Raw genomic sequence first — 21,846 nt, 5'->3', positions numbered from 1 at the left:
ACTATACTTCAGTCATAAAAAATACGTAAAATAAGTCTTTATCCTGCCTTGCTTTCTGTAAATAACTTCTGAAGTGTTGTGCTTCCTCCTTTATCAAACCTGAAATCTTTGAAGTGACAGTGTAAGTTCTCTCTTTAAGCTCATTTTTATGGGCACCTGCACATTGCAGTTAAACAATATTTTAAACTAAGCACTTACCATTCAACTGTAAAAGAATTAACTTTTTCTTGTCTATTCTTTTGACCAGACAAAGCTAGGCTTTGCTTATTTGGCTCCTCAAAGAATGGATTTGGGTTTCGGGACAGTGATCTAGATATCTGCATGACATTGGAAGGTCATGAAAATGCAGAGGTAAGAGTTTTGAAATTGATAAAATCTGCTGGTTTACATTCAAAGATTCCTTAAGGTTTTTTAATTCAGTTAAGATTTCTGTACACAGGAAAGGTAGGATTTGCTACTTGCACATTGGCTTGTTGCACTCTGCATAACTGAAGCAAGATCCAGCCTATTTTACTTTTAATGCCTTATAGACACACCGTGTAATATAGATGTCCATAAAGAGCATATGAGTTTGTGCAAATTCATGTGCTGGCTTAATGCTTGCTCCTTCTTAGACATTCCAAAAATGATTGGTAGATAGACTTTTCATCTATGAAATATATATGATAGTAAATGTGCTTGTTGGAATAGGATCCATGCTTTAACATCTGAAGCTGTGATCTTTGTTTTTCCTAGAAATTAAACTGTAAAGAAATAATAGAAGGTTTGGCAAAAGTTCTTAAGAAGCATCCAGGTAGGTGCTTTAAATTATGATTTGTTTTGCAGTTAGATTTTCTATAAATGTTGTTAATGGAAATGTTTTATGTACTAAAGTGTTGCTTCCCCAGGTTTGAGGAACATCTTGCCTATAACAACAGCCAAAGTGCCTATAGTAAAGTTTGAGCACCGGCGGAGTGGCTTGGAAGGAGATATCAGTTTGTACAATACACTGGTGAGCATCTGCTTGTGTCCTTTTGTGTTCAGAGAAAGCTTTTCATTCTTTCTATCATACCAAATAACCATTTGAGGGAATAATTTTGAAACCAGAATGGAAATGCTTTTGAGTGTTTGTGTTTTTCTTCTACATTATTTAAATTCAGTGGCCCACACCCTCAGTCCGACCCAGGTAGCTGTGTATGACCTGATGGCAGAGCAGGGTACAGCACAGGAGGTCTTGTTTTGGGGGTACTTCTGAAAAGCCACTACATCCACCATGGCCTATGTGCCATCATGAATAATACAGCTCACTCCAGCTTTCACCTGACACTGTGAAATTGCACAGTTTATTACATAATTGCCTCACCCTGACACCAGTTTAATTTTTTTTCCCCTTTCTCCAGGCACAGCATAACACAAGGATGCTGGCTACCTACGCAGCTATTGATCCTAGGGTGCAATATCTGGGCTACACAATGAAAGTTTTTGCAAAGGTAATATAAAAAGAATTTGTTTTATTTGTACAATACTGTGTTTTTTTTTCTGCTGCAGTCACTCAGTTTGCCTTTTGCCAATACCAACTGGAATGGAGACAGTAGAATGCTGTTGATATGAAGTGCACTTTCTTAAGCTTACTGTGCTCCATCAGACTCTGTGTGTCAAAATCAAATCCTGGTACCTTCTGCTATCTGTTGGAAGATTTCTGTGTAAGAGAAAGCTGATGAGAGGAAAACTTCCCTCTTTTTCTTCCATTTCAAACCAGCTTCAATTATAACAAACAAAAATCCCACCCAAACCCCAAGCAAAACTGGAAAAATTGGTAACTGTAAGATGTAGGGGTATGTGAATGTGCATGAGTTTCCCAAGATTTCATATCTGGGGCCAGCCCAGAGATTACTGCTGCTTTCTTCTGGCACACTTGCCTTGTTTGAATTAGTCTAAAAGTCAGGAATAGGTAGGTATGGGGTGATGAATGAATGCCTGAGTCTCAATGTGCCTAGGACATATACTTACTTGACTTTTGGAGTTTGGAAATTTCAGATCTCCTGCATCTTTTGTTATGATATTCTGTCAAAATTTTATATTATACAGCCTTTGGTAATTGAAACATGACATTGCTTTTTATTCAAGTTGCAGTATTAAATACAGCGTATCCAAAGAAAGCTTAGTGGAACTGGGGCAAATAAAAAATGGCTTATAGAGATGGTGAATCATGCTACCAGATGTTCATGTAATAAAATGCATCAAGATGAATAAAATAACTTGGTGCCAGAATGGAATGGACACGTTCATTATACTGTCACTGAGACTAGCAATGATTTTTTGCTTGATGTGGTCACAGTAGTGCACAATATTGCCACGTCTCTTCTGTGTCCAAATTAAAAATGCCTTGTATTGATAATAATGAATCTTACATTTTTTGGTAGCATTGCATTCTGTTGTGCATGTTCTAAACATACTACTGCAAAGAAGAAATATGCAAGTTGTGGGATATACACTCCTGAATGTAAATGTATGGAAGTGTCTTTGTAGCTATACAAATACTCTGTTTTTAAGCAAAATGCCTCCTCCTCTGTTTGCATTGGCAGAAAACCCAGGAACAGCTGTCACTGCTGCTGCTAATGTGAAAGTAATTTACGAATCCCTGGTTTTTCCAGCCCTAGGAGGTTAAAAATGCCTTGTTTGATATGACACAGGCTCGAAACACAGGATAGCTTAGAAGCAGGTGCTGTGGAAAGGTTATACTGTAATGAGATACTGAAGCATAGTAAGGTAATTCACTGATCAAAGTCACAGAAAGGCTTGGGTTGGAAGGGACCTTGAGCTCATCTGGCTCCAACTCCCTGACTTGGTCAGGGGTGTTTGTTTTGTACTGTGTTGTGCAGGCTGCACCATGCTTTAATTAGATATGTGTGTGTTTGCTAGCAAAATGCCACATTGTGGGCTGCACTGCCAGTGCAACCTGGAAATATTTGCTGTTAATGAATTATTTTTTTAAAAGGGGACGGGGAACCAAAATAATAAGGAATCATAACTCATGCTGCAAGAGCTGTTTCTAAGGAAAATTAAATTTCTGGTATTGAAACCTGGGATTTATGTTTTGGGAGTCTTAATTTGGGTTTTTTTTTTCAGTTTGGCACATTATAAATTTTTTTTAAAGTATTTTGGCTATGAAAAGCTTTTCTGTTTTTATGTTTCACAAATTATGCTATGGATTTGCCAGATGGCAGTTGACTCTTGGGTGTATTTATTTTTCAGGCTTCAAAAAACAATTTTTAATTATGAGGTGAATGTATTTGCTGTTACTTATGGGGTTTCTGTTTGCTCTCTGACACAGCTGTTAGTCATGAACAGTGAAATGTATATTCAGCATTTTGTTTAAAATGTATTTTTTCAGCGCTGCGATATTGGTGATGCATCCCGTGGTAGTCTGTCTTCGTATGCCTATATTCTTATGGTTTTGTACTTTCTGCAGCAGAGAAATCCACCAGTTATTCCAGTTCTTCAAGAGGTAGGTTCAGAAAATGAGGTTATGAAAATAGATGCACTTTTTCTTCAAGCCAAATATGAGAAGTCTGGGATTTTAGGATCAAAGGGGATAAATGAAATATGGGGCCCTTCTAATCAGCAGGCTCTTAACTCCCTCTTGGTTTTAGTAGGTAAAACTGACCAAGAAAATTAGATCAGACCTGGGAGTCTGTTGTGCCTAAGTTGTGCTATTACCTTTACTTTGGGATTTTGGTCTTATGGTCATATTTATATGCTGAACAGGATGGAAAAAAATTGGCAGGTGGTATGGAGAGAAGGGAATTGTAATTATGAGACTGCACCAGATGCTCTTGAAATGTGAGTCCAGTTCTTCAACCAGTTATTGTCAGAAGCATTATTTATTGCTCAACACTTTATCTGTAAGAGAAGAAGTTTATTTTATTATTTGATGAGGGTAAAATAAGATAATTTAAAGAAATATTTCATATGTACCAGGAGACTTTACTAGGAAAACAATGTTCTGCACCCCCGTGGTATGGGTGGGGGGAATATAATTATTCAGCTATCTGCCTCTTCCTGGATACATTCTTGAACTCCCAAGTACCTCTGAAAATTATCCCTTTCTGCCTCTTTTGGTTTCTTTGTGCAAGAGGGAAATTGGTTTAAGCATTGCTGTTGAGACTCATGGACTTTCTTGCTGATCTTTAGTATCTGATACTTTAGTAGTGGTTGGGGGTTTTTATTTTACTGCTACCCTGAGAGTGCATTTAAATAACAGTGGAATTTCCTCTTGGCTGTGCTAAAGTCAAAATGTAATAGAAGTCACAAAAAGTCTCCTTAGAGAATCTGTGGGCTAGAAAGATGTTGGAATCTTGACAAGATAATTCAGTCATGTTTTCTTAGTTGCAAGGAACAAGTAAAAATGAAATATCCAAATATTTTGAGAGGTACAGCAACAATGCAAAAAGTCTTTCAAACTTTTTACCAATGGGAAATTCTGTCTGTATAAGAAGTAATTGTTAAAATTAAAGTATTTATATTTTTATATGATTTTTTTACCAAAAGAACTGCAAGTACTTTACAGCAACTTTGAATTAGAGCAGTAACTGTCATTCTCTGTTCTGACAGATATTTGATGGCAAACAGATTCCACAAAGAATGGTGGATGGATGGAATGCTTTTTTCTTTGATGACATGGAAGAATTGGTAATATTCTAAATCCAGAAGAGTAACTAAAATTTAAACCTTGCTTTTCAGGAAAAGTAATAATTTTATTGATTAATTAAATTTCCATATCCATAATATTGCAACTTCCCAACTGAGTCCTGTTTTGCTAAAAGGAATTTCTACTTTTGCTTGGTTTATTTTAAATAATTTCTAAATAACATAAATCAGGAAAAATACTTGTTACTTTTAAAAATAGTCCAGGTTTAGTCTTAACTGTAATGATTTAACCTTACTTTAACCAAAAGAAACCATTCGTAGTAAACGAACTTGTAATTAGAGGGATGTTTGAGGAGAAGCAGTGCTGCAGTAAATTTCTGAATAGCTGTAGCTGAATAAATTCTGTAGCTGAATAAATCTCTTCCCCTGCATGCAGAAGAAGCGTCTCCCTTCCCTGGGGAAGAACACTGAGTCTCTTGGGGAGCTCTGGCTGGGGCTGCTGAGGTTCTACACGGAGGAGTTTGACTTCAAGGAATACGTGATCAGCATCCGGCAGAAGAAGCTGTTGACCACCTTTGAGAAGCAGTGGACCTCCAAGTGTATTGCCATTGAAGGTACTCCTGCTGAATTGAGTCTCCATTCATCAGGAGTAGGGAACTCTGTTGCTTGAGAGGCTGTTCTCTCTGCACAGGATCTTTATGTGAGGGAACCACAGTCAATGCTTCAAAAAGAAGTGTTGTTTGCAAGTCCTGCAGCTCACAAAATAGATGAGACTCATAACTTTTACTGAATGTCAGTGAATTGTTCTTCTTACTCTATTATGGTTGACTAACATAACTAATTTAAAACTCAGCATTGCTGTGCTATAATCTGCTCTGCGAATGCATGTAAAATGGAATTCTCTGCATTAAAATAAAAAGTTCTGTTGCAGCAAGTTTTTTCCAACTCCGATTTTTTTTTTCTCCTTTGTGCAGATCCTTTTGACTTGAATCATAATCTGGGTGCTGGAGTCTCTAGGAAAAGTAAGCTGTTAATGTCTGCTAATGATGAATGTTCACTGAGTTGTGCCTTTTCTGTTGTTTTCTAATAATTTTGTCCTTCTCCAATAGTGACCAATTTCATAATGAAGGCATTTATCAATGGGAGAAAGTTATTTGGTACCCCATTCTACCCAGCTGTTGGAAGAGAAGCTGTAAGTTCTCAATTTTTAGTATGTTTTTCTATTTTCTTTGTCCACTGAATTGATGCAAATCTCTTTTATGTGTTTATCCATTTGGTATGCACAATGTGTGTAATTATACCTTGTCTGCATGAAATTTATAGCTTAGCATTTAGCTCCTGGAATATAAAAGAAAATAGTTGGATGGGCAATGGCTATTACTGGCTGGTTTGGGGAAAGTAAGCTTAATTTGTGTTTTGTTTTTTATAAAACCTCCCACTGTATGATGTTAAAGTATTGCAGAGAACTGCAAATTTGGCTGTAAAACCCAGAAACAGCTCTAGGAACCTTACTGGCTCTTCTTGTAGCTAAAGAAAACAGATCCAAGAGATGTTCCATTCTCTTTAGTTTTCCACTTGGTGGAGATAGTAAGCATTGCTGCTTAGACAAGGAAAAGGATGATGATTGATTTTTTTAACAAGTTGACCTTTAAAATTTGCGTAGTGAGTCAGGGGTAGGAATGTGTTCATGCAATATCATTTTGAAGAAAGTACTGCTCTGTGCTAGAGGGTCCAGTCATTGATGTGTAGAGACAACTATTTTTTTTATATGAGCAAATAAAATACTGTAATTAGTATTTTAAAGATCAACTTAGAAAGGCATTTTCTGAAACAGTTTAGAGAACTGTTCTCCCAGTGGCTTTTAACAGAACTTGACTTTCCAAAGGATCTTTAAAATCTTTTGAAAGCTTTTAATTCCCTTCATCCTTCCCTATCTTCTCTTTTCCATTTGCTTCCTTTATCTGTGGATTTTTTCCTGAGTTTGTACCTCTGTTTCAGTACTTTCACAATATTTGTTGCTCAGAGGCTGTAAACTGGGCCTTTGTGCTGACACACATCAGAACTGCAGCTGTCCTGAGCAAATTCCAGGGTAGGGGAGTGATACAGGTCAGTGTGCAGATGCTCCATCTGTTTCCCACCTGAGCTGAGTTCTGTCCAAAGGGATGAATCCTGTCATCTGGGAAGGGACATTGGCTGCTTTGGAAAGCACACAGGCAGTGACTCAGATACCAAAATAGATCATATGCTAAAAAATTGTGCTCTGAAAAGCCTTTGAGGAGGTGAAAGGTGGGCAGCAGGCTGGAGCCTGGGTAAGCTGTTCTGCAAATTCAGCCTCTGTCCCTAAGAACAAATAGCCCTTTTCAGCCCAAACTACTCCATATCTCTGAAAAAGCTGCCATTATCTAGGGGAAGAAAAGAACCAGGTATAACTCAGAAGTAGTAACATTCAGGGAGCAATAAGAAAAGAAAGCTGACAGTTTGGCTTTCATTCCTCAGTCTTGTAAGTTAATGGTTTATATTGTAAGTGAATGGTTTATATATTTTATCTGTCTGATGTGTTTTGATAGGAATACTTTTTTGACTCAAAAGTATTGACAGATGGGGAATTGGCACCCAATGACAGATGTTGTCGTGTCTGTGGAAAAATTGGTCACTACATGAAAGACTGTCCAAAGAGGAGGAGGTAAGTAATACACAAAGCTATTATGAAATCTTTGAGATTAAATAATGAGGGATTTGCATATTTGAAGATTTAATGGAAATGAAAAATTGCTAAATTGCAGAGAAAATCAAAGCTTTTTATCTGATTCTCAACTTCCCATCTTATTTTTTCTTTTTTTAAAACAGTTTCTGATCATCTCTTTCAATCTGAAGTGTTTATGGAGGCACACAGTAATATCAGCACTCTATGGTGTATATAGAGCTCACATAATAATATTATTATTTAACAATCCTGCAGATACCTTGTGGAAAAAGACCTTTACTTCTTGTCTTGGTTCCTGATCACCAGTTCTCCTGCTGTTTTAGAACTGAGTGTTTGAAAGAGCCTCAGTGCTTTCTTGCACATCCTATCTGGGCTCAGTGACAGAGCAATGTGCCCTGTCAGTGAGGGGGAGATTGGATGAAGGAGGTGCAGCTCACTTGTTTTGGGTATATTCTGACTCTGCAGTGGGATTGCTGCATAGAACTGCAACCTTAACTGCAGGCTTAGTTCTGCCCTAACACAGTCAGCTTTTGGACAAGCCTGGGGAGCTTCTAACTTCATTAAGTGTACACAGGCTGTTAACCAGCCCAGAATCTGAAAGTGTTGTTTGGGATTCCTGAGATATTTGTATTCTGGTACAGCTGTTGGTTATGTAACCATTCCCAGCACAACAGCTCTACAGAGATTATGTGTTTGTGTGTGGTTTTTTGATGTTGCTAATAAAAATTATTGTTCAGGTTGAAGAAAAAGGAGAATGATAAAGATGATGAAAAAGAGGTGAAAGAAGATGACAGAGAAACAAGAGAGAAAAGGTGTTTCATCTGTGGGGATGTGGGTCATGTTAGGAGAGATTGTCCTGAATTCAAACAAACCCGTCAGAGAAATAATAGTGTGCCAGGTAAGTTAGTTTATGTCTTAGGATACTTTGAAAGCTCTGAGATCCCTTTTCTTTAAGTTTCTGTACAGACTTGATAATTATCTTCAAAAATTAATCCTGCAAGTAATGTTTCAGTCACTGAAAATAAAGCTTGTAGTCTGTGTTGCTTTTCTGCAAGGGGAGTAATATCTCCTGAAGTAGTCTTTGCATGGGTGGTAGAAATGTACTCAGCAGTAAAATACAGTGTACTTCAGAGTATTGCATTATTTGTCTTCCACTCACAATTGGACCATTTCAAAGTAGTAATAGTAATAATAGTAACAATAGTAATAATAATAATAATTGAATGCATTTCCTCTTCCAAATGTTTCTCAAATGTTAGCTAACCCTCCATCATCCATGAGAGGTAAGTAAATGTGTTTGCAGCAAAAATCAGTGTTCCTTCAGTAGCATTTCAAAAAAAGCATACAGATGAATTAGGCTAAATCCAACTTTAAAATTACTGATAGTACTTAGAGAAGATTAATTGCAAACTCTTTCAAATTAGGCCCATGGGTGCCTGTGGTAGTTGAAAAAGTAGAGGAAGCATTCATAAGTGAACTTCAGAAGAACCATGCTTCTGTGTTCTGTTATCCTTTAGTCATTTTTTTTAGTTTACTTTCTTTGCCCAAAAGTTTCTGCTGTCACTATTGCTATTTAAAATGCACTGCTTACAGCAGTAATATGGAAACCTATATAAACCAGAGCTCCAGCCTGGTGGCAATGTGAGCCTTGTTGCTGCTAGACTTTGTTTTACTCAAAAATAGACTTTGTGTTTAGCTCCTATACCTATTAAAGTTTTTTGCTGTCAGTAGAGGGGAAAGTTTCCACTTAAAGGAGAGGTGAAAGTGATTTACCTCCTCTGTGTCACATGAGAGTTCAGGTATTGCTGACTCCCAGTTGTGCTCATTATTCTGTCAGCCTGTGGGTTTATTAACACTTGTGTTCCTCGACCAGGCACGCAGCTGGTGCGGAGCATGGTGAATTCCCAGCTGGTGGCTGTGGGCCAGCAGCAGGTGGAGCGACCCCTGCGCACCAGGCAGTCATCAGAATGTGTAAGTGCTGGGGGAACTGCAGGGAGCAGAGCTGCAGCAAAGCTGCCATGCTGGGAACAGGTTGCAGGGTTTTTCTCAGCTTGGTAATGACAACGTTGCACTGTGCCAGTTAGTGGAGCTTTGATTTATGATGCACTGTGTCTTGGGGAGCATTTATGGTTTTTCAGTATGGAAATCTCATAGTCAAGTTTGAGATGAGATAACCTTGTGATTTTGAAAGGGCAGATTAAGCTAGGATGCCTTTCAAATTCTCATTATTCTGGCAGTGTTCTGGAGTTACTAAGGGAGATAAAGCATAGCTCATTGTTAACATGCTGGAGACTTAGGTTAGTGACAACCATGACTTTTTGTGGTTTGAGAGATCTGTCTTAAGGGACTGTCATGTACAGACACATTGAGTCATACTCAATGAAAAGTCTGCCAGAGCATACTAGAAGCACAAGCAGAACAATAGGGAAATGTTGGACAGTTTTGTGCTTGAATTTTTTCAAGTCTCCATAGAGCTACATAAAATATGTTTAATCTTCTGAGTGGAGATGGGGAGCAGAGGGTATTTGTGCAAATACAACTGCTGGCATTTAATATTTTTGGAGCAGACAGTACAGCAGAAATTAATTTATTTTAAGCTGTTAGTCTGAGAAGTATGTGCCTGCTAATGAGGCTGGCAAGTAAGTAAATATAGTAATCAAGGCTGCTGATCACTAATGCTCTTTGTTCAGTTTGCTACTTTGCTAACTGATCAGCAAGCATTTATTGGAATGCTGGCTCCAGTAATGGAGATTTTATGACTTACAGTGTGTTGCAAAAGAGGGACTGCAGCCTAATCCAAGTGAAGGGCTGAACATGGCACAGGAGTATATTTTTTAGGAGCCTTTTATTTATGCCTGAGGAATTGAAGGAATGTGAGGAATGTGTGGGTGCACTCAGAGGCAGACACATCATGTGCTCATTCTTGTGTCACCTGGATGTCATGGACTCTGTGTGTGGTGCATGGTTGTCATTTGGCCAGGATTTCTTGGTGAATATATTCTGTCCAGGAACTGATGGAGAAGAATGGGAAGGGGGAATATTAATTGAGTAAGAGGGAGAGAGTAGGAAGCAAATCAAGAGGTTGGAGTGTATTATGCCTCCTGTCCTGCTGCTGGCACATTCAGTGCATGCTTCTGGTGTGTTAATATTTGCAGGAATGTTTGAATACATGTGCTTTATTTTTATAACATTTAAACTGTTAAACCAGTGATCATCTTTCAAATCCCAGGTTTTACCTTCTCTTCCTGGTTTCATAGAAAGGTATAGGAGGTACTCATACAGGCACAGTTGGAATAGCAGCAGGGAGCAATCCCAGCCTCTGGGCTCCAGCTTTTGCTCAGGCACCGACACACAGCATGCTGCTGGAGGGGATGCTCTGGCATGGGCAGTCCTGCAGACACCTCTGGCTATTGGAGACAAGTGACTGCCAGTTTAAATGGACAGTGAGCAGTCAGGGATAGTGACTGGAGAGGCCTTTAACTCCAGGTGCTCAACAGCAGCTGAGGCTCTTGGAGCTTGGCTGGCTGCTGCAGTCTGTGGAGGGAGGAGTCAGTCTCAGGGGGAAAATGAGATCTGAGATTCAGGTTCTCCTCTCTGCTTTAGGTACCTGTCTCATTTGAATGTCTCTGGAGACACTTATTCCATCAGCATCTTGTCTCAGTGCTTAAAATCAGACTGGGGAATCCAGATACTGGCATTAAGTGATGACACATAAACTGAGTGACTCTTTTCCCAACCACTCAATTCCTTGAAGTGCTTCTTGTTCAATTGCAATTCCATACAGATAAAATAGCCTCATGCCTGTGTTTGTTGCTGGTGAAAGGGAAAGCTTTGGAAGAGCTCTGCAAAGGCTGTAATAATTGCTATTACTGTGCCATTAGACATGGCCTAACACCAGGATATGAAGGTTGAAACTGGGTTCTTGGAATTTGCATTTCTTGTTTAACAGATTTTTAAAAGTGAAAGAAATATTAGGAGCTTACTTTGGAATTACTTAAAAAACTGTGCAGTAAGAGCCACTCTATTTAGAAGGAAGGCAATTAGTTAATGAGATACTGGGCTGTACATAAGTAGGGGAGGAAAGATGCTGATTAAAGATCAGGAACAAGTGTGTGAGGAGTCTAATGAAGAGCTTGGGACTGATATTCACTCAGAATGTTGTTTCTGATGGTGGGATGTGCCACATTAACAGACCAAATTATCTGTTGGTGAAAGTCAGTGTCAGTTGAACTGCACTTACTGAAGCCAGCAGGAACTTGGGTGCAGTGCTTGGGGTGTTGCTGGGGAGTGCTTTGCTGTTTTATAAATAGTCTAATACAGTGGGTGCTTATTAAAGAAAACACCATTAAATAGCCAGTGAACTAATCAGAAATACATAACTTTTTTTTTTCCTCCAGTCTGATTCGCATCAGTCATCTTACTCTCCACAACCTCAGCAATTCCCACAGAATTCCTCTCAGCCAGCCTCCATTAACCAGACTCAGCCACAATCAATATCCCAGTCTAAGCACGTTCCTCAGCCACAGCAGGGTGCACAGCCAGCCCATCAGGTCCAGCTGCCTTTGTTTAACTTTCCCCAATCTCCCCCAGGTCAGTATTCCACCTTGCATAACCTGGGACTACTTCAGATGCACCATCACCACCAAATTCAGCTTCCCAACACTTCTTGGCCTATTCATGGGCCTGTTATTCACTCTGCACCGGGTAACCCTCCTCATTCTACAAATGTTCCATTTTCTATGAGATCTGGCAGCAGCAGCACCACAAATAACCAGAGCAGTGTAAGCTTGAATGATCCCAGTATCATCTTTGCACAGCCTGCTGCCAGGCCCATGGGAATCCCCAGCACTTCTCATGAGGGACACTGGCACAATCCTGTGACTCCAAACTCACTGGTGAACAATGGCACTGTGGGGAATTCAGGTAACTCTTCTCTGTTGTATCAAACCTCTCACACTTTGTGTAAAAGTGTTAAATGTTACAGGAACAGATAACTCTTTCAGATTATTTGATAAAAATACGATGCTTAAGAAACCAAATCATGACTTTCACCTGTCTTAACGTTTTCATAGGAAAAAAAATGAGAATTGATCACCGTAACTTTTAGGCATTGGCCCTGTCTGCCATTAATGGCTGTGCAACAATGAGAAATCCTGCATTCAACTGAGAAACCTCCTCATCATTGTTTGAATCACTCACATTTCTGTGAATGTGCTGACAAATAATGGATTCCTTAGACAATCATGGAAACATTAAAGTTGGAAAAGACCTCTATGATCAACACATTGTTAAATAATGTATTAGATAAATGCTGAGGTTGCAATCATGAACTTAGAGACTGGCAGAATTTCAGTTGTGCAAGTTGAATATTGTCTCCTCACCTTTAGTACAATATAATATGACCTTACCTATTCTGTTTTTTCCTGTGGCTTGTCCTGCCTCACTTAACTTCCATAATCTTGATGTTGATTCCTGACATTGCATTTTCATGTGACAAATGGGCAACAGCCTCTTGCCTCATAGCAAAGCCAAGTACATGGGTATGTTTGAGGCTGAGAAAGAGCAGTATATAATGATTAAAGCCCATTCAGTTTTCTGTGCTACATGAACTGTGGTAACCCCTAAATTTTAACTGTTAACCTTTACATCATTAATCATGGTGGTGGTCTTCTGATTTATTCTGAGTGTGTAAGTCCTCCTGTTTAAAAAAATAAATGCATAATATAATGTACTGGTGCAGTTGTTCATCCTAAAATGGAAATTCTCAATCTCCTGCCCAGCCTTTCTCTGCACTAATAATGTGATTGTCAGTAACAGTAGATTTTTAGCTGAATCTACTGTTTTGGATGAGGAATAATTCACCAATGGGCATCAAACATAAGGGGCTGGAGATACATGATTTTCTGTTTAAAGCTTTGTGGGGAGTATATTTTAAAGGATACAGGAACTTCTACCTGTGTGTTTTCTGTGTCTCCAGTGTGCTCTGTCCCTACCTCTCCATTTTGGATCTTCTCATCTGTCCCCTTCTCCAGCTTTGCCTTTCCTTTAAGCAGCTCCTTCCAATCCCCATGTCCTTACTAAGGTAGCTGCCTTCTTTCAGACAAGCTCCATAAATTCTAATTCCTTCTCCGTGTGCTATCAGTCACAGTATTTTTTTCCCATCCCTCATCTTCCATCAATTTCCAACCTCATGACACCCCTTTTCCTGGTTCCCAATCATAGTAATTTTCTTCTTTGAAATGGAATCAGTTTTCCTTTTTGGCTTAGATGCCATTAAGGTGAATGCACATTAGAGATGAGCTGTCTCCTGGCTGTTTGAAGCATGGTTTCATACCTCCTTAGGACAATTTGACAACAGTAAGTTTGAGGAAACTTTGTCCCGGCTCACATAACTTTGACTTGAAAGGAGCTACTTAAATTTTCTTTTCAGTAGACTGCTGATTAGAAGTAGGATCATTAGAAGTATCAAGACAGCTCTTTTTCATGCATACTCAAAAGCTGGGCCTCAGATTGTGGATCCTGCCTCCTTGGATGCTTGATTTCTCATCCTTAATGTTGCAGTGATAGCAGAATTGTAAATGGAATAGCTTTACAATTTGTATATTTATTTCCAAAGTTTATATTTTTCTCTCTAAAAATAATTTTTTAAGTCAGTCCAGTGATCTAGATAGCAAGTTTCTTAAGCATGTAAGTATTAGTGGAATTCCAGTGTAAATCTGAGTTATTTCTTGCAGGAGGATAATAGTTTTCCTGTCACAGCTCTGTCAGTGATAGTGGATATTTGTGGGGGATCAGACAGTAGTTCTGAACATTGTTCAGACCTTGTATTTTTCACCATGAAAAAGTCATAAAAATAGTGAAATCATAGCTCTTGATTTTAATGTTGATTCATCCTCTCTCTTCCCAATAATTCTATTATAGTGAATAATGAAGTAATTAAAGTGATAATTTTTACTGATGTATATTAAATTTAAAAAAGTAGCACATCAGACTGATCACATTAAGTCCCCTGCAAACTGTTATTTAAGATGTAAATTGTATTTGTGACGTACTGTTTAATTATTTCAACTTGCAATGTGCTTTTCCCTTTCAATTGAAAAATAGATCAGGGTTTCCAAGGACAGTTTGGTAAAATGAACCCTCCTTCTGTCCCTTGGGACCATGGGACCCCTACCCATTTTCCTCTCCTCCGAGGAGCGTGGCCTTACAATATGCCTCAGAACTACATGCAGCAGGGAAATGCCAGCTACCCACCGAACAAACCTTTCTACCCTCAAGGTACTAGAACCACTATGTGAATCAACAGCTCATGCTCCATGTCTCTGTACTGTCTCAAAGGCTTTAAGAGCCAAGCAATCATGGAAATCCCTGAAAACATTAACGAGTCCCAGAGTCAAATCAGCACTTCAGCTTCCTCTGTGGATGAATGAAAATCTTTGTGGGAGGGAAGGGTTAAAACAGAATTCTGAAATCTGAGCCAGTGTGCAGCCTGTTGCACTTCCAGCCTCTTTCTCTTTGCTGCTGCTGGCTCACTTGGAGCTGCCTCTGCTTCAGTAGAGGTTAAGGTGATTGGCCCATGAGCGTTTTCAGAATATGAAGAAATTTTTGTTGTAATTAATTTTATTTGGCTTTTGTACCTTGCTTTGTGGAGTGACTTACATAGATAAAAACTTGCAAGTGCAAGACCATAGAATAATTGAGGTTGGAAGGGGTTTCTGGAGGTTCAGTCCAGCGCATCCACAGTCAGAGCAGCACTGACTGCAAAGTTAGGTCAGGCTCAGTTCACCAGGGAAGTGGAACAGACTGATTTGATTTCAGCTCTGCTGTTTATGAAAGGTGAAGGTGTTCAGTATCTGGCAGAATGGGGAAAGGCTGTAGGAAAAAGACCTCCACTACCAGAGAAACAGTGCTCAAATTTGACTTGGAGGATGTGCAGCTTCCATGCTGTTGGGGGTCACCTGGTGTAAAATGAGAGATATGGCCACCAAATCCTTTTTCAAAATCTAATCTAGCAGGGTTCTAGCAGGGTTTCCAAGTGAAAACTGAATTTACTTCAAATCCTGAAATTATTTTTGTTAAATAACTGAAGTAATGCAACAAAATAATGTGTTTGTGATCGTTAGGGAATTTTGGAGATAGGATTAAAGTAATTCTACCTTGTCCCATTAAATGGGTTAGGTGTACAGATAGCATTTGTGTCAGTCTAGTAAATGGCTTTATTTCTAAGTTAGATTAGTACACTGAATATAGCCAAGCACTGTTAAATATGTGATTTGCTGAAGTAATTGTAATCCATTTTCTTTTAGCTGGTCCACTGATGCAGAGTAACCAGCGGTTCTCACTTCTGTCTCAAGGACACCCACACTTGAATCTGAATTACATTCAACAGAAAAAGTGAAATTGGATGGGATTGTGGGTGGGTGGGGGGAGGGGAGGAAGAAATTCAGGTTCTGATTTAAAATCTTAATGCAACATGTTTAGATACAAGATTATTTAAGACTGTTTTTAAACTGTATCATTTGTACATAGATATGAACTATAGTTTTTACTAGTATCACAAAACTGAGTGATACAAATTTCATCTATTTTATTACCCTATTTTTAAGGGGAATTGTGTTTTGTTTTATCTTGATAAACTGTAAAGAGAGAGAATTTTTAAAATTAAGTTCTTTATTTTCTATTAGCTGTATTCATACTTTGGTTGCTTCAGACTTTATATATATTGTTCTAAAAAAAAAATAAAATTAGAAGGGGATTTCATGTGTTTAAAAATTTGTCACTTCTATTCTTTACAGAACTATGTAGTGCCAAAAAACTTTTTAAAAAGAAAAATAAAATGGCAAAAAAAGGACAAAAGATTTTTTCCTCTTTTCTATTTGTATGCATGCTTGCTTTAACAGGAATAACAGAAATGGCTTTAATGTGGAGATCTTGGAAAGATGAGCAGTTTCAACAAGTGATACAAGCACCAGACCTGCTTTTTTCCATGCTGGTGTTGTTGCATGTGCTGTTGACAGCCCCTGTATGTGTTATCCTTGAAGGAGGAGGACACCTGTGTGCTGTTTACCAGCTTTGCAAAATCATATGCTAATACCGTGGAAAAATTAGGCTGTACTGGGAAGCAGTTTGAAAGAGGGCTTTCCATAAATTCCCTAAGCACACTTATTTGTGCTGTCAGCACTCCCAGGGCAATATGAGAATCCTGAAGCCCTAAATGCAGAGTTCAGGGATAAACCTGCCTGTCCCTGCTCCTGAAGAAAGGCCAGGAATAAAGACAAGGTACACAAGGGCTTAACACAACTGATTTCAAATGTCATAGAAAGAGAATTATATCCTCAGTAAGAGCTTAATTATTCTAAATTAAAAAAAACTAACTTGACTCAGAGAAGGTAGAGCTGAACATCATCATGGTGTCAAATTCTGTTCCCAGTCACAGGGAGGCCACAAACTGTGCTCTAACTAGTGGTGTACTGTCTTTAAATATATTGAACTTACTCCAGAAGAATTAATTAGTGCTTTGTACTGTTTTAACCTTTTGAACTCTGATGGCATCACCAGAAGCAGCAGATTACACTGAAGGAAGATTTTTACAAAGCACCCAATGATGACCACAGGTTGGAGAGCACTGTCAAGTGAGCTTCTAGTGAACACACTGGGTTGTGACAGCCTTGCTTCCTCTCCTGTACTGGAGCTCTGAGGGGCCAGAACTGGAATCTCTGCAGTGTTTGTGACTGAATACAGACTTCCTTTGGCACCTGACTGCAGGGACAGTTTGACAAAACAAGGCCCTGATTAGAGAATGATGCCAGCTTCAACCAGGGGACATCTCAACAAATTACTATGAAGGAAACAGCCAGGAGCCTTTAAAGACAAACCTTTCTTTTTTTATTGCTCTTCTTTAAGTTTTTACAGGCTTCAAGAAAAAAAATTAAAAAAACAACTTTCAAATTCTATCACAAGGATGAGTAACTAACTACATAAAAAGTATCCTTAGCTTACCTTTAATAAAAAAATTCAAGACAACAAAATGAGAAAGATGATAAAAGAAAGGGACTGCTAAAGCAGCCAGTAGAGAGTCAGCTGTCCTGTGGAGCAAACAGGACAGCATTAGACTGCAGCTCAAGGTCCTTGAACAGTGGGCTGCGTTTTGTTTGTTATTCATTTCCTCGCCGACTCTTTTTGTGACTTTTCTTAGATCTGAAACAGAAAAAAACAAAAAGCCAATACTGTAGAACCTATATTTAATTCCCAAAGTGCACTTCAGAAATAAGCTAAGCCTTTACCTTTCAGGTGATTTGGAATGACTTCTGTGTCTGTGACTACGGTGATGCCCTGTGGGATAAAAAGGCAATAGTTATTTCCATTGCCACTGGAATTCTTTGTTGTTTTGCTAATGCCATCTGCTTCTAGGGACCAAGTGTGCTAGACATTGCCAGAACAACCCTAGCTTTAACCAGGCACTCACATTAACCTCCTGGCAAGTGTGTGAAAACTGACTCAAGTCAATTTTGCAGCCATTAAAGGAGTCCCCCAGCTCTGCTTTCATGTGAGCAGCAGTTTTATCAGCCACATTTAACACTTGTGCTACCATCTCGATATGGTGACACAGATTTTTCCTGCAGTGCATGTGCTGCTGATAAAGACTTGCCAGAGTGATTCTGAAGTGGCAGAAGTACCTGGAGATTTAGACCTCGATCTGTGGCGCCTCTCCCGGGATCTGCTCCGGTGCCGTCTCGGGCTCTTGCTGCGATGCCGCTCCCGGCGCGGTGATGGGCTGAGGGAAAGGCAGATTCTGAGAGAGCTGTGCCACAAATGCACATTGCTCACCTAAATAATAGAATTAAAGAGTACCTTCTTCTCTTTGGAGAGCGGCTGCGCCTGCAATTGGGGGAGAAAAGCAAAAAATCACTGAAAATCATCAGCAGATCAGCTGTTTCATTTCCCACATCTTCAGCAACAACACCAGGGCTTTTACTTCCCATGAGTGCTTAGGACTGGACCATGCAGTGAGCCAGAGTCTGGTGATGAATTTTTTCTGTTTTAGTATCAGTAAGAGCAATTAATAGAGCAATTTTCTCTGCAGCCTCTGGCTTACATGAAAACAAAGCACCTGCTTCTCCTCAATATCTTCACTACATTGTCAAATTTAGGTGAAGTTGGCCAGCAAGCTCAATATTTAGAGAATGACTGGAGGAACAGGCAGAGGGGTTGACAGTGGCTGTGCACTGCAAATCCTCACTTCACAAAGTGCTAAAGGAACTGGGAGGTGTCAGAGTTCTGGCTGAACTGCCACCTCCACTGCTGTGCCCCAGCTGTGTAACAATACTGCAGAAGGAAGAGTCCCCTCACCTCCTGGGGGACCTGCTGCGGCTGCGCCGGTAGCGCACCACCGGAGATCTGCGCGGCTTGTCCAGGTCCCTGTAGCCCCTTCTGCGGTGGTCAGGAGATGGGATCCGTTCCAGCTGTAAACAAGGGGAGGAGGATCTGTAAGTCCTGTTTCAGCAAGGTTTTATAATATCAATAAGAGTTCTGAACAATGAATATAAATTGCAAAAGTCAGGCAGCCAAGCTTCCCCAACCCCAAGTGATTCTTATTCAGGAGTGAGTGGTGCTGCCCAAAACTGCCAACTGGAAATCAAACAACCACTTCTCATAGTGTTGGTTTTGAAGAAATACAGCAGCACTGACTGATGGCCACAGGACCTTCCATCATCACCTTTAGTTCTCTCCATTACATAGGCATATAAATCAATTGATCTAAATAAGCTCAACAAAGAGCAGACCCAGATTTGTTGAAGTCAAGCAACAGGAAAACATGGCAACCTGGGAGTTGCTTCAGGGTCCAAGTCCTCACAAGCTGCTTATATGAAAATACATTATGAGGGGAGGTAAGAGTTGCCAGCAGCCTCCCCTCAAATATTCAGCTTCAGCTATTCATTTCCAATACAGTTCCATCAAACAATTTACCAACCTTTTCATCTTCTTCTTCCTCCTCCTCACTAGATTCTACATCATCCATGTCTTCCTCCAGAGCACTAACACGAGGCTCAAGTTGCTCAGCTTCTTCCAGAACATACCGTTTCTAGAAGGAATTGCAACTTTATTCAACACAACCCAAGTAAGAACAAACACCTAAGGAGGCAACCACAGCTTACACAACGAGCCAGCAGCCAATCCAGCTACTGGACTTGGTGCAGTCAGGAATTCCATAACCATCTACATTTCCAACCTGCAGTCGAGGCAGGATGATGTCACAAACACGTTCCTCATGGAGTAGCTCATCAATAAATTCATCCACGTGCATCAGCTCAAATTCTGGGGGTAAAGAGTAGCATTTAAAAGACAAAATTAACACTAGAGGCTAAAGTAAAGGTGAAAAACTTCAGACAACTTATATCAACAGGTTATGCCACAATTTTAAAGATTTATATTGCTAAATAGACATAAGAGTGTTTACCCCCATTCCTGTTCTGACTTTTAATTTTCCGATAGTCGTTGTACAGCGGTTCCAGGTACTTGTAGCAGTCGATGGCAGTGCCTGTCAGCCTCATGTACAGTGCTCCAAGCATTCGGACATACCTGGGAAGGAAACCTTTCCATGGATCTCTGCTTCCTTAGCAGTTTAGACAAAAAAGATTTTTTTCCCACAAGTTTCTGAGGAAAACCAGTAGATGGCCAGAATACACAACCATTTATATTTGCTCCATTGCTTCCTCTACACTATCAAAACCATCATACACTTTATATACATTATGTGTGTAAGGGGACATTACCGCCAACAAAAATGAAAAAAAATACTGAAGAAAAAGCAGATTAACATGAATGCCTTAATGCAGCTCATTCCAAACACTTCAGGCAGAGGTTTGTAATCACGAGAGCACACGCCACAAAGATGAGCCCTTCCAACAGGCCAGGTGACAAGGAGAGCAGTCTTAAAAGCAAGAAGAGCTTGGTTTCAGGCAAGCCCAGTTTATCAGGGCACACTGAGAGCTAAACCCTGTACTGAGGTTTCCCTGGCTGCTTTGAGCACTTCCCTTCGGTACAACAACCTCAACAAGGGGGAAAAAACCACACTACAACTTACTTGAAGTCTTCGTTTTTAATGAACTCCACGATGATGTCCTTCTCGGGCTGGATCTGCAGCATCTTCAGCGTCAGGCACAAGAAGGGCGTGGGTTTAATGTTCCCTCCATAGACTCCCCCCACGTATTTCAGCTCCATGGCCTTGTCCACCACCAGCTCGGCTGCGAGAGAGACGGACGGGCCCGGCCGTCAGCGCGGACACCCCCGGTGCCGGCCCGGCCCGGCCCGGCCTCCCGCCCGCCATACCCGTGAGGCCGAAGCATTCCTCCTTCCAGTACTTGGACTCGTAGATGCGCGTGCGGATGATCTTCTCCACCAGGTACTGCGGGTTGGTGCCGTGGATGCTGTGCGCGTCCTTCACCGTGCGGTTGGCCATGGCGGCCGCCGCTCAGCCCCCTCGGCCCCGCTCCCGTGAGGGCCCCGCTCCCGTGCGGGCCGCGCCGCTTTCCGCTTCCGCTTCCGCCTGCGGGGCGGAGCCGCCGCCGCCACCGCCCGCCCCGCGCGCGCGCGCTGCCGGGGGCGGGGCTCCGCTCGCGCTTTGGCGCGAAGTTCTATCGCGGCGCTGAGGGGACGCGGTGAGCTGGGGCCGGGAGCGGGCTCGGGGGGGGGACAAAGCGCTCCCGGTGCGGGTGGTGACCGCGCACGGGAACAGGCTGCCCGGGGAGCCCGGGCACTCGCCCTCGCTGGAGATATCCCAGAACGGTCCGGACGCGATGCTGTGCGGTGTCCTCTGGGACGACCCTGCTGAAACGGGGAGATGGGAGCGGGCAGAGCTCTGTGGTCTGTTCCAGCCTCGCTCGTTGTGTGAGGGGATCGGGCCGGTTAGGGGCTGAGTGAGGGGACCGGGCCGGTCGGGGGACGTGTGAGGGGATCGGGTCGGTCAGGGGCCGTGTGAGGGGATCGGGCCGGTCAGGGGCCGTGTGAGGGGATCGGGCCGGTCAGGGGCCGTGTGAGGGGACCGGGCCGGTCAGGGGCTGTGTGAAGGGATGGAGGAAGGTCAGTGGCTGTGCGGTGCCGCCGGAGCCCCTCGGTGTGCGCAGCGTGTCCCGCCCGTCCCTCAGCCGCCATGTGCCGCCCGCGCTGGGGGGCGGTGAACGGCACTGGGGGGCGGTGAGTTGCTTTCCCCGACTTTCCAGACGAAAATTCTTACTTAGGAGAAAAAAAAAATAAAGAAATTAAAAACCAAAACGAAACCAGAAGGATTGAGCGAAACTGAAACGCGGTGACGGTCTCAAGCGGTTCTCGGTGTCCCCAGGGCGGCAGCCGGCCCCGCCATGGCGGTGAGGGCCGAGGAGAGCAGGCATGGAAAAGGAATTGAATAACAAGGCACTACTAAATATCTTCCTTTTTTCCTCATCTCTCGGGACGGGTGTCTGGTGCTTTGGGGAAGATGGCTTTCTTTGTGTCGACCAGCGTTCTTAATGTACGCC

At 41.4% G+C, this 21,846-nt stretch overlaps 2 protein-coding genes across 2 annotated transcripts in view; one reads left to right on the top strand and one right to left on the bottom strand.

Annotated features, from left to right (window-relative positions):
• Positions 1–16,177, top strand: part of TUT4 (terminal uridylyl transferase 4) — a 43,872-nt gene extending 27,695 nt beyond the window's left edge. Inside the window, exons 16-30 of the mRNA XM_054285590.1 lie at positions 248–351; positions 736–793; positions 888–991; positions 1,380–1,469; positions 3,374–3,487; positions 4,594–4,671; positions 5,066–5,243; positions 5,604–5,651; positions 5,739–5,821; positions 7,197–7,312; positions 8,071–8,231; positions 9,207–9,304; positions 11,731–12,256; positions 14,438–14,611; positions 15,640–16,177. Coding sequence (XP_054141565.1) covers positions 248–351; positions 736–793; positions 888–991; positions 1,380–1,469; positions 3,374–3,487; positions 4,594–4,671; positions 5,066–5,243; positions 5,604–5,651; positions 5,739–5,821; positions 7,197–7,312; positions 8,071–8,231; positions 9,207–9,304; positions 11,731–12,256; positions 14,438–14,611; positions 15,640–15,731 — 2,024 coding nt within the window. The 3' untranslated portion in view covers positions 15,732–16,177. The remainder of the gene's footprint in view (positions 1–247; positions 352–735; positions 794–887; positions 992–1,379; positions 1,470–3,373; positions 3,488–4,593; positions 4,672–5,065; positions 5,244–5,603; positions 5,652–5,738; positions 5,822–7,196; positions 7,313–8,070; positions 8,232–9,206; positions 9,305–11,730; positions 12,257–14,437; positions 14,612–15,639) is intronic.
• Positions 16,178–17,226: 1,049 nt separating this feature from the next.
• Positions 17,227–20,834, bottom strand: PRPF38A (pre-mRNA processing factor 38A). The gene is made up of 10 exons (XM_054285962.1): positions 20,663–20,834; positions 20,418–20,577; positions 19,791–19,912; positions 19,563–19,648; positions 19,305–19,415; positions 18,683–18,795; positions 18,185–18,211; positions 18,010–18,107; positions 17,617–17,665; positions 17,227–17,530 (listed from the first exon to the last, which is right to left on the bottom strand). Exons 1-10 carry the CDS (start codon positions 20,790–20,792, stop codon positions 17,488–17,490), a joined length of 939 nt encoding a protein of 312 aa, XP_054141937.1. The 5' UTR covers positions 20,793–20,834; the 3' UTR covers positions 17,227–17,487.
• Positions 20,835–21,846: the final 1,012 nt, after the last annotated feature.

The sequence above is a fragment of the Melozone crissalis genome, unplaced genomic scaffold, assembly GCF_028551555.1.
Source record: "Melozone crissalis strain CALT ecotype California unplaced genomic scaffold, PUWL_Pcris_2 ptg000045l_1, whole genome shotgun sequence".
In the NCBI taxonomy this organism is placed as follows: domain Eukaryota; kingdom Metazoa; phylum Chordata; class Aves; order Passeriformes; family Passerellidae; genus Melozone; species Melozone crissalis.
This window is presented reverse-complemented; position numbering and strand designations above follow the sequence as displayed.

What these genes read in the sequence shown, in the direction of transcription:
- PRPF38A (XM_054285962.1), bottom strand. Translation starts at nt 20,792, where the DNA reads ATGGCCAACCGCACGGTGAAGGACGCGCACAGCATCCACGGCACCAAC. An exon ending in GGAATGCTTCGGCCTCACGG is followed by an intron (nt 20,578 to 20,662) that starts GTATGGCGGGCG and finishes TCTCTCTCGCAG; the next exon opens with CCGAGCTGGTGGTGGACAAG. An exon ending in CGCTCTCCAAAGAGAAGAAG is followed by an intron (nt 18,108 to 18,184) that starts GTACTCTTTAAT and finishes CCTTTCCCTCAG; the next exon opens with CCCATCACCGCGCCGGGAGC.